General features: G+C 47.0%; 4 protein-coding genes across 4 annotated transcripts; 2 read left to right on the forward strand and 2 right to left on the reverse strand.

Annotated features, from left to right (window-relative positions):
- Window positions 1-600: 600 nt before the first annotated feature.
- FPOAC1_006134 (uncharacterized protein) lies at window positions 601-1,694 on the forward strand (the record flags this gene model as incomplete). The annotated part of the gene is made up of 2 exons (XM_044850627.1): window positions 601-1,505; window positions 1,559-1,694. 2 exons carry the CDS (start codon window positions 601-603, stop codon window positions 1,692-1,694), a joined length of 1,041 nt encoding a protein of 346 aa, XP_044709339.1.
- An 817-nt stretch (window positions 1,695-2,511) lies between these two features.
- Window positions 2,512-4,429, forward strand: FPOAC1_006135 (uncharacterized protein; the record flags this gene model as incomplete). Its single annotated transcript, XM_044850628.1, has 7 exons — window positions 2,512-2,668; window positions 2,720-2,776; window positions 2,835-2,964; window positions 3,020-3,218; window positions 3,267-3,641; window positions 3,693-4,077; window positions 4,131-4,429. 7 exons carry the CDS (start codon window positions 2,512-2,514, stop codon window positions 4,427-4,429), a joined length of 1,602 nt encoding a protein of 533 aa, XP_044709340.1.
- Window positions 4,430-4,728: 299 nt separating this feature from the next.
- Window positions 4,729-5,411, reverse strand: FPOAC1_006136 (uncharacterized protein; the record flags this gene model as incomplete). The annotated part of the gene is made up of 2 exons (XM_044850629.1): window positions 4,729-4,941; window positions 4,992-5,411. The coding sequence occupies 2 exons, from the start codon at window positions 5,409-5,411 to the stop codon at window positions 4,729-4,731; spliced, it is 633 nt and encodes a 210-aa protein (XP_044709341.1).
- A 253-nt stretch (window positions 5,412-5,664) lies between these two features.
- FPOAC1_006137 (uncharacterized protein) lies at window positions 5,665-12,518 on the reverse strand (the record flags this gene model as incomplete). The annotated part of the gene is made up of 22 exons (XM_044850630.1): window positions 5,665-6,133; window positions 6,183-6,646; window positions 6,698-7,227; window positions 7,275-7,367; window positions 7,422-7,734; window positions 7,902-8,247; window positions 8,297-8,472; window positions 8,585-8,623; window positions 8,669-8,776; window positions 8,829-9,019; window positions 9,066-9,147; window positions 9,196-9,299; window positions 9,355-9,494; window positions 9,596-9,939; window positions 9,989-10,148; window positions 10,201-10,265; window positions 10,318-10,386; window positions 10,459-10,494; window positions 10,542-10,746; window positions 10,801-11,576; window positions 11,635-12,020; window positions 12,071-12,518. 22 exons carry the CDS (start codon window positions 12,516-12,518, stop codon window positions 5,665-5,667), a joined length of 5,544 nt encoding a protein of 1,847 aa, XP_044709342.1.
- Window positions 12,519-13,354: the final 836 nt, after the last annotated feature.

Genomic DNA, 13,354 nt, shown 5'->3' on the forward strand with positions numbered 1-13,354 from the left:
CGTTAAAGGATGGTGCAAGAAATCATCACACATATTGTCAGAACTAACTGACCAAAGGTGGCTAGTTTATTTCGTCTCATGTAAGATTAGGGTCCAGGGTTCGGTTCGGACTAAAATCCCCCACGGGGTAATATCGAAGTGAGGGGAAAAGATCGCGGGGGACGCAACTCGGTTGATCATGCAACTACAAAGTGGAAACCATCATTCCTAATTGACTGTTTCCGATTGGTTGTCCATTATCATGTCCCTTGAGGCTCGTTGTCAAGCCCAATGGTTTGCCCTGTCACGTTGCTGATAGCGGCTACAACTAGTGTACTTGAGACATGATCCGAATACAACAGAGTCCGGACCGGACCGAAGTGCACCGAACCGAAATAATGCGTGAATCTCGTCTCCTCAACCGTGTAAATCTGATACCGAGCCGATTAGGGCTCTCGTTACTCCATATTCTCACTTCTGAGGCCCGGATCAGAGATATAACTAGCTTCAGCCTCAAGACCATCTTAGCGTTTTCCATCATCATCAACAAACACAACATTCCCAACTCTGTTCTATCACATCAAATCACATCTCTTATTCATTTCTCACAATCTTCACAATATGTCTACCACAGTCACCGTTGAGCCGACTCAAACAGTCGCTGCTCGGTTTGAGACAAAGGACTTGGTAGAATTCGACCCCAATGTCGTATACGGCGACTGGCGAGATGAGTTCCACAAGACAGGCTGCGTTGTCATCAAGAACTTGATTAGCCCTGAACGAGCCCAGTACTACTGCGACAAGCAGATTGAGTGGCTCAAGAAGTTCGAGCTTGGTTTTGATGAGAAGGACCCCAGCACCTGGAACGCTGATCATCTCCCCATCAGCTTCAAGGGTGGCATGTACTACGGCTACGGTGCCACTCATGAGAAGATGGCTTGGGAGGCTAGAACCGAGCCCAAGGTCGTTGAGGTCTTTGAGAAGCTCTGGGGAACCAAGGAGCTCCTCTGCTCTTTTGATGGCCTCAACATCTCTTTGCCCAACCGCAAGGACATCACTTGGAGCCCTTGGCCCCACTGTGACCAGAACCCTGAGCGAAAGGGAATGCAAGCTGTCCAGGGTCTTCTCAACTTTGCCCCCAACGGCGATAAGGATGGTGGCCTGGTCTTGATGAAGGGCTCATCTAAGCTCTTCAACGAGTTCTTTGCTCATAAGCGAGAGTCGGCCGACCACGAGGATGCTCCACCACCAGAGATCAAGTACATGGACCTTTTCCTCTTCAGTGAGAAGGATGTCAAGTGGTTCGAGGAGAGAGGCTGTGAGATGTACAAGGTGAACATGGAGCCCGGTGACTTTGTTCTCTGGGACTCTCGCACCATGCACTACGCCAAGTTCCCCGAGGGCGACCAGATCCGCCATGTCCAATATGTCTGCATGACACCAAGACAATTTGCCACTGAAGAGGCCCTCAAGGCAAAGGCCTATTGTTTCGAGACTTATACCGGCACTACGCACTGGCCCCATTGGTAAGTCACTCATATATCCTCTACTGTATGATTCCTTTGCTAACTTTTTCCAGCAACATCCGCATCGCACAGGAGAAGCCAATGAGAAATGGTGAAATCTGCCCCAAGTACCGCACAGAGCCATTTGAGAAGCCTGAGGTGACAGATCAAATCTTGAGATTGGCGGGTGTCAAGTCTTATGACGAGTAGAAAAGGGTTACTGGATATCATTTTGAAAGCACAATAGTCCAGGGCGGACAAGGATCTTGTTACAGTATCATAGTTTTGTTGCAATACACACTGAATTTTCCATACTCATGTGTCTCCAAGTCATTTGTTTCCGAACCGAAATTGTTAAAACTTCGGATATCTTAGTGTTATGATAGTAGGCCTTGGATGATTAGTGTTCTAGCACGATGGGTCAGTAACCTAGAATCTTTGTGCTGTTGAGAAAGACTCAACAAATCAAGATAGACTTGTGTCGTCGTCGCATTAACCTACAATTGCATGTAGCTGCATGTTGGGGTGCATCTGCCTCCATTGTCATGTATGGATGGACACGCGTATCGGCAGCAGTTTTCCAATTGACACCTCGTGATAGGCCATGTAAGCCCAGACACTTGGCACGGGGGTCGTTAGTGTAAAGCGCCACAGCATGGGTCGAGACTCGGTTCGGTCCAATACTCCAAAATCCGGGGTAGAGTCTGGGGTGGCGGATCTCGGTTCGCGATAAGTCTAACCAGCTTCATCCACGCAAAACTACCCAAGACTTCGGGATGTGGTCCTCCTGCGGGGAAACAAGGTTTTGCGGGGAGATGCACCAGCCAAGACCAAGCATTGACATTTGTCTAGTGACGGATAATCACCTCCTTGTTTTCCCATCTTGTCCTTTTCGTTATCTCTTGGCTCGTGTCGGATATCTATAAAGACCTCAGTTATGGCGTCCATCTGGAGACTCTTTTCCTCAGCTCCATCAGCAAGCAAGCTAGAGCAACACAAAGACACCTTCAGCAACAAATCCATCATCATGGATACCAAGTCCGATGTCAATCACGTCGAGAATCTCGAAAGGGATTCTCTCGACGTGATCCAGGTCTCCAAGTCCAAGGTTGAGATCAGCGGCACAGTCAAGCTCACTGAGGGCAAGACTGTCTTCATCCCGACCCCTACTGCTGACCCTCAAGGTGAGAAGCTGTCAATCGATCGATGTCCGATTAAAGTGCTGACTTGACAAGACCCCCTGAACATGAAGATGTGGCAAAAGGCCACTGTCCTCATTGTTATCTCGCTTTGTACGTGCAATCCTTCCGAAGCCGATCTCTCTATAAACGACGATTAACATAAATCAAGTCTCAACAATCGGGTTGGCCTTGGTATCTGGATTTGGAGGCCTTCTAGGCTTCTATATCCCAGACTATGCGGCTGCTGGCAAGGGTTATGCCGACATCACTCACTTGATGACTTATCCTACACTTTTCATGTGAGCTCACCCCAAGCCGTAGCAACAGACAATGGAATAACTAACAGATCTATAGGGGTATCGGTAATTTGATTGGAATGCCCATCGGTATCGCAGTCGGTCGACGAATCGTTCTTATCGCAGCTACAATCATCATGATAATGAGCGCTGGTCTTTGCGCTGGTGCAACAAACTATGAATGGCATCTCGCAGGACGTGTTATTCTTGGACTTTCTGCTGGACAAAGTGAGGCTCTTGTGCCCATGATCACCCAGGTAAATACATCCATCGGTATGGTCGAGTGGCATGTCTGACAAGAACAGGAAATCTTTTTCCTCCACGAGAGAGGCCGCTGCATGATGATCCAACAAACCATCCAAACTATCGCCACAGCTGTCTTTGTCATCTTTGCTGGTCCCATCGCCGAAGCTATCTCTCCTGGATGGTGGTACGGTCTTGGTGCCATTCTGTCAGCCGTCTGCTTGATCTTGACCTTTTTCTTTGTCCCTGAAACCAAGTACTACCGTCCTAGCTCATCGTACCAAGCCAGCGGTAGTTCCGATGATGAGGACACTGTTATACTCTGCACAGAGCGCCCCGAGCTTGATTATGTTAACTTTGCTCCCCGAACCTGGCGATCTGACCTGCGACTCTGGGTCGGCGAACCTGAGTGGAACAAGGTTGTGGAGATCTTCACAGTAAGCTAAGCCAGGCCCATGATAGTCTCGACCCTGCTAACCCCTGCCTAGCAAACCTTTAGTCTTATGCTCTTCCCAAATGTCATGTGGGCCTTGCTTCTGAACGGACTCACCCTTGGAGTAAACATTGCTATTGGTACCACTTACGGTCACATCTTCACAAGCCCCCCTTACAACTGGCCCCAGTCTTCAGCTAGTTATGTCAACGCTGGTCAAATTGCCACTTCTCTGGTCGCCCTTCCTTGCTTTGGCTATGGATCCGACTTGTTGATCAAGTGGTTTGCTAATCGACGCAACGGAATTCATGAGCCTGAGGTTCGCATCATCCCTCTCGCTTTCCCCATCATTGTTGGTGTATTTACGGCAGTTCTATATGGTCTGGGTGCCACCCACCCTGAGAACTACCATTGGTTTGTTTTCGTCTGGGCAGTCGCTGGTAAGTTTGTTGGACCAAATTACTATCTAACAGATCACTCACATACTTATTAGCTTATTACTTCGCTTTTGTCGGTGCTAATATCGTCGCTATCACCTATCTTCTGGACAGTTATCCTCAGCGTGCTGGCCCTCTTCTAGTTATTATTTGTGCGATGCGAGGCGTTATGTCATTTGGTGTCTCCTACGGTATCTCTCCTTTCATTGACAGAAACGGCTACGACGGTGCGTTTGCCGTCTTTGGTAGTTTAACTGGTGTATTTGGTGTCATTGGTATCTTTATTTTTATCTGGGGCAAGAAGATCCGACAGTTCACTGGACGCTGGGCTGTGGACAAGGCCAAGAGCGATTAGTTGTAGTATAGGGATAATAATAGTACGAAGTGATGGTGGCATTCATTGGCCGATGTCATGATGGTCGACTTTGGTTGATAGTTTATAAGAGTTACGCAGGATACAATTAAATTGCTGAACAAGAAGCTCAAGCATTTACTACATACCTCCCGGCAGCACAAGAGTTAGATGAGCTTGGGATATAATTTCATGAACTGCTAAACTGGTAATACCAATCACATTGAGTCTTGGAGGTCGGCACCTTTGTGGTAGTATCCTGCCTTGCTTCGAAAAGAGGATGCGCAACAGGTACCTGTGCGTCAGACCGCAAAAGGATCAGCATTGGGATCAGTGTTTCGTACATATTCAGCCCCTTTAGCCGTGTCGTCTGCTATATCTTGTCCATATTGTTCAGCAATAAAAGCATATGTCATGTCAATACCGGCTGAGATGCCAGATGATGTCCAGATGTTGCCGTCAACTACCCATCTGGCATTTCGCGCCCATTTCACATTAGGCCCCTGAGTCAATACCTGCTATGAGTTAGTGACAGACAGGCTTGGAATTGGTACACACTGCTCACCCAATCAAAGGATCTCTTGTTACTGGTAGCCTCTCTGCCATCCAAAATCCCTGCCTGAGCCACAATCGCACTTCCTGTGCAGACTGTTAAGAGGTACCTGAGCTTGGGATACCTCTCTTTGACGAACTCCCAAACTCTCTTTACATTGTCTGGGTTCCTGGCACCAAAACCGCCTGGGACAAGTAGAATCTCTATGTCGTCTGGCGCTGTCTCGTACGTGTGCGTCGGTACAACGCTCTGTCCGATGCAAGCCGGCCCGCCCTCGACAAAGGTTGACACAGGATCGAGCGAAGTGTGAAGAAGCGACACTTCCATAGGTTGCCGTTTAGATGTGAAGTTCAAAACATCGAGTGGTCCAAACACGTCTAGAGCTTGGAATCCAGGGAATAATGCGACGGCGTATTTTGTAGGGGGAGACATGATGTCGTTAATTGGTCAAATTTGAAGCAGGATATTTACAGAAAGAGATTGACCAAACTCGAGGTAGGTATTTAATTTTAGCGAAAGACGGATGAGTGATTCACAGTATGAGTGAGTGAGGGGTAGCGATATGTGTTCACAAGATTTGTCAGCATCAAACCTAGATAGATAAAAGCTCACGTCTCGTAAATATCATCCATAATTAGACGAGTATCTCTTTTCGATATTATAGTATCTACTATGGCAAAATTTCTCATTCTGCACTGCCATCTTCACTCATCACTGCTGAAACCTTTCCGTTATTCCTTGTACTGATCTTGTCTTTCGGCACCTTTGTGAGCCAAAACAACACAGGTGCTGCCGCCATGTTGAAGATGATGTACACCCAGAAAATACCAAAATTCCTCCAACGGTCGTCATAGTCTGCACTTACTGTTTCAAGGAAAATGTTGGTATCTTGACCACTGCAGAAAACGCATTCGGCTGTTGATCCCATACTTTCTGATGTAAGGTAGCCGTCAAAAGCATTGATGTATGGCTCCAGATAAGTCGAGCAGTTGATAGAAGGTGGCGGTGAGAAACGTAAATACTCCTCAGTTGAGCAAGATATTTGCGAGTTACCGAGACCAACAGATAAAACGCCAGAGAAGAAATAGGTGAAAGGTGACACTCTGTACATGAAGATCCAGAAGCCAGGCATAGCATCAGGGGACACGAGTACTCTGAATGATTGTTAGCCAGTGATTATATAGGTTGAGTTGATCATCGTACCCGCAGAAGATCAGAGACAAAGAATGCAATAGGTTAGTCAAGTTTCCAGCAGCTTCAGCGGAACCGACAGCAGACAAGACCATATTTGTAAACGTTCCAGCAAAATTCATGAAGGCGAGAATGAACAAAAACATGAGAGCCTCTCTCTCTGGACCCTCGTTTGCCTCTAAAGCATTGTGGCGAAGCCCAATGGGGTAGTACCAGGATACAAAAATGAGGAGTGCTGATACAGAGTTCCAAGGAATCTCAACCAGTATATTGGATAGTACAAATACTTGCCACGAATACGTCTTTGATGGACTTTCTCGAGACTGGTAAAGTGCCCGCTGAGCATCATAATGTGGCATGATTTGGGAGCAGACGTTGGCAAAAATGACAAGCAGCATGAAAATGGCATACATCTGATTCTGTAGCCCATGAAGAGAGTTGGACAATTGCCAAAAAGAGAATCCTATAAAAAGTGCCTAGCTTCAAGTTAAAAAAACGATTTGAAATGCTGCACAAGTCTCACTTACACTGAAGAGACAAAGCGCAACTTTTGAGTAGAGGTATGAGGGAGTGCGCCAGTATTGCTGGAATACCCGCTTCAGAACGACATCAAGTTGTGTTGTAAAGGATGCTGCAAATGGACGTAGCGCATCGACATCTTTTGGGTCTGTGATAGCAATTGCCCGTCGAGAGAGTTCTGCTTTTTTCATTGCGAGCTCTGCTTTGACCGCTTTACGTTCTGGGGAGTCATTCCAGATTGCAGGCCAGTCTTGGTTGGCAAGAGACCCAGTGATTTCAAGCATCCACTCAGCTGGGTTCTCATCAGGTCCACATTGACGAGCCCCATTACGCTCAAAGTAGTTTGTCATTACTTTTGAAGAAGGTCCAATGTCTCCAAAGTACATTGTTTTACCTCCCATCGCTAGGAACAGCAGGCGGTCAAAAACTTGAAAGAGATGAGCAGATGGTTGATGGATTGTGCACAGAATAGCTTGACCATTGTCTGCAAGTCTTCGAAGTAGTTGACAAATTGACCAAGCCGTCTGACTGTCAAGACCTGAGGTATGTCAACGCCATACTTACATAGAATCCCGAAATGCTTACCTGAAGTGGGTTCATCCAGAAAGAGCAATAGAGCAGGCTTGGCAGCGAGCTCGACACCAATGGTCAGCCGCTTCCTCTGTTCAATGTTAAGGCCTGTTGACGATTAATCAGTATCGAAATTAGTCCTTGAGTTGCTGTGATATCTACCTTCACCAGGCACACCGACTATGGCATCGGCATATGATCTCATCTCAAGAGTGTCGATAACATGTTCCACATACTGTAACTTGTCCCGACGGGAAGTAGCCCGTGGCTGTCGAAGAAGAGCGCTGAATGTCAAAGCTTCCCTGACTGTCGTGGTTGACAGGTGGAGATCTTGCTGTTGGACGTAGCCAGTCTTGCGTTGGAATCCTGTGTCCCTTGGCTGGCCATTGACAAGGAAATCCCCACCAACAATACCAACACTGGTGCGATTGGCTAGTACATCGAGCAACGTAGTCTTACCAGCACCTGTGATGCCCTGGAATCTCGTTAGCTTTGTCGCCTAAAGAACATAAGATACGAAAGTAGTTTGTCAGTTTATGAAAGTTAGTTCAGGGTTCTTAGGCAATTTATTCTTGTGCCCTAAAGCTGAGAGACCAACTTTCCTGGCACCGACTAGGCCTCTACCAATACGAGATGACTTACCATGAGAGCAGTCAAAGTTCCGGGCTGAACCCAGCCATCCACCTGATGGAGTAGTCTTCGGGTCTCTTTCTTCACCTTTATATCGTAAGTCACGTCACTCCATTGGAAAATGGAAGTCTGCTTTTCAAGACCAACAGGAGGGTCAAGGGCAGATTTGGACAAGATATCCGACGTAGTGTTGCCAAAAGACACTGTTTCTTCATCCACTTTCGACTGAAGGCAAGGCATATCAGCACGGCGGAAGATCAGCACTTCACCCTTGGATTTCTTGGCAGAAATGTACTCTGTTGCCACCAAGTAGACAGCACAGCCAAAGAGCATCAAAGCAATCATGATGCCAAAGTTTCTGGCGACGGGGATTAGAACAGTATTGTATGTACGTGGCAGGGACTTACCTCCATAAGTGACTATGATGGTACCCGAAGTTGACGGCAAGGTACACATCACCATCAACAAAGTCGGCGCCTGCAGCAGCTCCGGTTGTTGCGCAAATCCGCTCATTGGAGGAGACGCGCTCGTATTCTGGGCCTTGGGGCACGAATCTTGAACATTCAATAGTTCGACTATGAAACTGTTTGACCGGGTAAGCTTAGAACAACTGTAGTGTCATGATACGTGTGTAATTGAGCTTTCATTGACCCTGCTCTTAGGTGTTCTAGCTAGTGTCATGATACGGAACTTACTTCATTGATCATGAGCCCCTCAAAAGCGTAGGCAACGGGCTGCAAGTTGTCAGTACCTAATTGAGTTTGAAGACGTTTACTAACGTTAAGGTAGTTGAGCCATCGGAACCATGGGACCATATCCTTGATGGGAATCGAAAAGCCAGTATAAATCGCCAGGGCAAGACAGAAAATGGAAGCAGGAGCCAGAGCCTATAATTGTCAGATGCTTCATCATTTTAATGCGTCCGCAGTGCTTCTTTACCTCGGGCAGTGACCGGGACAGAGCACCAATACTGCGGAAATACATTGACATAGTCAAGGTGCATGTGAATGTGAACAGTAGGAAAACAAAGAAGTGTCCGGGAGTACGTCTCAGGTTCGTCATGAAGTAAAGCACCAGATTGAATGTGATTGACGTGAGGATTTTGTTGGGAAGATCACAAATCATCGAGGCTTGAGATAGTCAGCAAATGCTATGAGGAGGAATCTCTACACTTACCAACGGCTTCAGTAAATGGATGATAGAAGGCATATTTGGTATGCTTCTCAACAATAGGTCGCTGCGCATACAAAGTCATGATCTATCATGGTTAATCGTTTATTCTATTGATCACTCCTTGAAGACTAACCTCAAGTGCGCTGGCGAACGCTGCCAGAAGGATGCCGAAGAATAGAAGTGCTCCACGACTGTACAGTGCGTCGGTTGTATTAGGTAGGTCGTAGAAGATGCTGCCTGGATGGAAATTGTTAGATAGCAATAGCATATCGTTTTGTTCACATAATCTTACCAACGACCAGTGCCATAATTGCGTTGAAGAGAGAACCAATGATGACCAAGGTGGCATTGGATCTCAGGGATTGGAATCCTCGTCGGACGCAGAGTGACACTTGCTGCGGAATGGAGAGATTATAGGGAGACTTGGCACGCCTAGTAGAACATTGTCAACAAACTGCATCGAGTTTCTGTCATCCTTTCCTTCACTCGGCATAGACTTCACAGAGGTGCATCAGGGGAGGACTAAAACTCACTGAGAAGTTGCCTTGATAGTCTTGCGGAAGTGTTTAAAGCTGTCCAAAGACAGGCCTCCGATAGGATACTCTCTGCTGAATTCATCGATATCCTGCAACAGACGGGTCCGGTCGTTGCTCTGCTTCCATACTGCTTCGAACTCATCTGGAGTGGAGGGTGTCTTACCTTGGAACCCAGGACGAATCCTGCGCTCTAGTGGATTAGTGAGAGAGGTGAGAAAGTCAGCGGTTACCTGTCTTGGAGCACATTCGAAGCCCATGTTGATGAAGAATTCCTTCGCTGCGTGAATATCGCCAAAATAGATCTGACGACCCTCGTAGAGTAATGTAACCTTGTCAAATACCTATGCATATTAGTAGGACACATATTCGTCGGGAAAGGTGGTGAGATACATCATATATAGACTGCGAGGCCTGGTAGACACTGACAAGCGCGGTTGCTCCAGTGAGCTTGGTAGAGGTTCTCAATGTCCGTACAAATTCAAGAGCGGTTGCACTGTCGAGACCTCGAGTACTGTTGTCCCAGCACTGTAGGGCACTGCCTCCGATTGCTCTGTCATAGAGGTAAACGTGGGGCTATTGTAGTATCTTGGGGGATAACTTACGCTTCAGCGATACTAACACGCTTGCGCTCACCTCCAGACACCCCACGAACGAAGTCATTTCCCACCTTCCAAGATGTTAGCTGGAGTTAGATTCTAAGGTCAGATGAGCTCACTTACAATTGTGTTCACAGTATGGGACAGACCGAAAGCGGCCATTACAACATCACGAAGATGCGTCACGTATGTCTAAGAAAGCCAACAACGTCAGCTTCTGCTACAAAGAACTTGTTCAAAGAATAAAATGATAAAATTAAATACCTTGCGTGTTATACCGTCTATAAGCGTACGAGGAGCCTTTCAAATAATCAGTGACAATTTACAAATACCACTCGCAATCATACCCTTGCCCGACCAGCAAAATCAAGTGTTTGTCCTACAGTCAACTGAGGGAAATGAGCATCAGTTTCTGCTTGATAGATACATTCCCCTCTGAAGTCCTTGTGCATAGTCTCTCTTGGAATGCCTTGATAGTTCAGATAGGACTCCTCCCCAATCTTGAAGCCACTAGTCTCGCCAGATATGGTCTTTAGGAATGTTGAGCAGCCACTAGGCAACAAATCAGCATTCTTGATAGCCATTAGTTAGTCCTCTACTTTTTACCTTCCCGGTCGCCCAAGGACCAAAAGCATCTCTCCACTCCTGATCAAACCATCAAAGTCCCTCAAGATCTGAATCTTGGCCGATTCACCCTGACTCATGAGCTTCTTGGCAAACCTGACTAGCTCGAGAGGGTAGTTGCCGAACGTCTTTTGGTAGTCTGTAGCCTCACCAACTCCATGGGCAGAGAGATCCTTGTAAGCCACGCCGGCAACGCCTCGTGGGTACTTTTCGGGGTCACGAGTTGTGATACTCATGACAGCTTGTAACCAGGCAGCGATATTGAACTCACTGGAGTGAGGATCAAGAGCCGGATTGTCAGAGGCAGAGAATGGGTTGATGGGCTTGCTGTCTTGTTGTTTCAGCTCAGACGAGATAGACTTGGCAAGAGCCGTGAGGCGCTCTTCTTCCTCGCCAGTAAAGGGTGACAAGAGTGTAGACTTGGTGTCTTGCGTCCCGTCTTGAACCTCAGGTTGATGCATGCGTACAGGCTGGGAAACTGAGACCTCTTCGGTACTGGTCTCGTTGATTGTCTCTTGGAAATAGCTAGGACGACCATTTTCATGGACGACCTTCATGTTGGGGTCTTTTAGGTACTCTCCCATTGGAGCACTGGTCCATTCACCATTGGCCATCCGAGCAACACAGCAGTGCCAAGGGGTCGTAAAACCCGTCTTGGTGTCTAGCAGGCTCATTGAAATTTTATGTTCTCCAGTAGAGTGGTGAATAGAGAGTCGCAAGTGATTGGGGAAGCCATTCTTGACAGCGCCTGCAAAAGCCTAAACACCCTGAAGTTAGTTATATAATACTTAGTACAGAGTTAATGTTTTAACTTACATATCCTCGAATGAGCATCTGCTTAGCAAGGTACCGAACGTCTCTCCTGTAGTCATTGGCAGTTCGACCAACACCAACAGGAAATATGTGCTTAAGATCGGACTCAAGAAATCGACGATAGCCAAGGTAAGTCATCATGGTATCAGGGTTGTCTTTGATTTCCTTGTCAATGTCGATATCGTCTTTACCGAAGCGGTTAAGAAAGTCTCGACGGAAGTTGGTGCAATTTGCGACGTAAGCAATTTCTCTTATGTCGTGTGGCATAGGAAAGTCAATCAAGTCCTTGATTCTAGAGAAACCAATGTGCTTGAAGTCCTTGGCTGAAGCGAGTTTGCGGAGAGCTTGCCCGTAAGCCCACGTGTCACGGTCCGAAATACTCAACAGATCTTAAAGATGTTAGGAATATCGTAAATAATTAACACTAGAAGAAACATACCGTTGTAGACAATACCATCGGAGATGATAATACATTGCGCTCCAGGCGGATAGATCTCGCCGATGCGGGCACACATGGTGTTGAGACGACCAAGAGAAAGCTCTTCAGCCTTATCAGGTAGAATGCCAAAGACTTTGTAAGCCTTGTTGGCCGATTTAAAAGGGAATGCAGGAAGGCACATGTCAACCCGGGTGCCTGCAGAAACGAATTTGCTAATGACAGCCAAGAACTTGGGCCTGCCAGTCTCAAGTCTCTCCTTGCTGTCATTGAACTTGTTCAATGCATAGTCAAAGATGATGTCTAAGATCTTTGATGAGGTATCAGAGACACGAGTCTCCACCTCGGTCTGTTCAGGGACAAAACCATCAGCAGAGAGAGTTTCTGTTCCGGACGAGTCATGACCCTCGACCACAGAATTGTCTTGGACTGGCTTCGAAGGTACAGCCATTCTTTCTGTGTTGAGACAGGGAAAGCGGGTAAAGCGGGACGATCTGCAAAGAAATTGGAACAATGACTTGGGGTAAAGATCACTGCAGGTATGTAACACAGCAGCTGTCTGTGTGGAATTGTCAGGGAAAATGTATGGATGTCTTTCTTCGCAGTGGAGTCTGGAGATTCTCGAATTTAAATGAGAAGCCGTCAGAGAAAGGTTCAAATAGTCGATTCGAGTCGTTGTTATTCCGGCGATGCCAAATACTCAGCCTGGCTTGTCAAACACCGCGCCTTGTCCCCAGCTCCGTTGCAGTCCGGGGCGAATCTGTCAGAGTTGCCTAGGCCTCAAATGATGAAATAATCTTAGCTAAGGAATATCGAAGTAGTCACCGATGACACAACTTGAAGTGATGGAACAATGGTAGATCAACCTGTAGCAGTCGATAGAAGAGGAAGTTGCTGAAAACACTCAGGAGTGGGTGTGCTCACGATGGTCAGAAACTCTAGATGACACAATGGGACCTTGTTCCGGTAGCCGATTACTTCCATCCAACTGTGACTCCCGTTGTTACATCTCGGCTTAGAGATAGGACCAAGACCGTTGCGTAACCTGCTCACCGCGTGCATATGCAACATGCTCAAACTCAGCCCTGCTGAACAATCATGTATGTACCTCAGGGTATCGAAAACATGGCGACTGGATGCTTAAGGGACGAAATCATTATGCCATGTCACACCACTTAGACCACACTCTTTAGGCTGTTTATTTTTGTACTCTAAAATTGAAGTTGCCAACTTTTCCGCCACCCACTAAATGTTGTACAGCTAAGGATTTTCATCCTTGAGGATGCA

This window comes from Fusarium poae, chromosome 2, assembly GCF_019609905.1.
Source record: "Fusarium poae strain DAOMC 252244 chromosome 2, whole genome shotgun sequence".
In the NCBI taxonomy this organism is placed as follows: Eukaryota; Fungi; Ascomycota; class Sordariomycetes; order Hypocreales; family Nectriaceae; genus Fusarium; species Fusarium poae.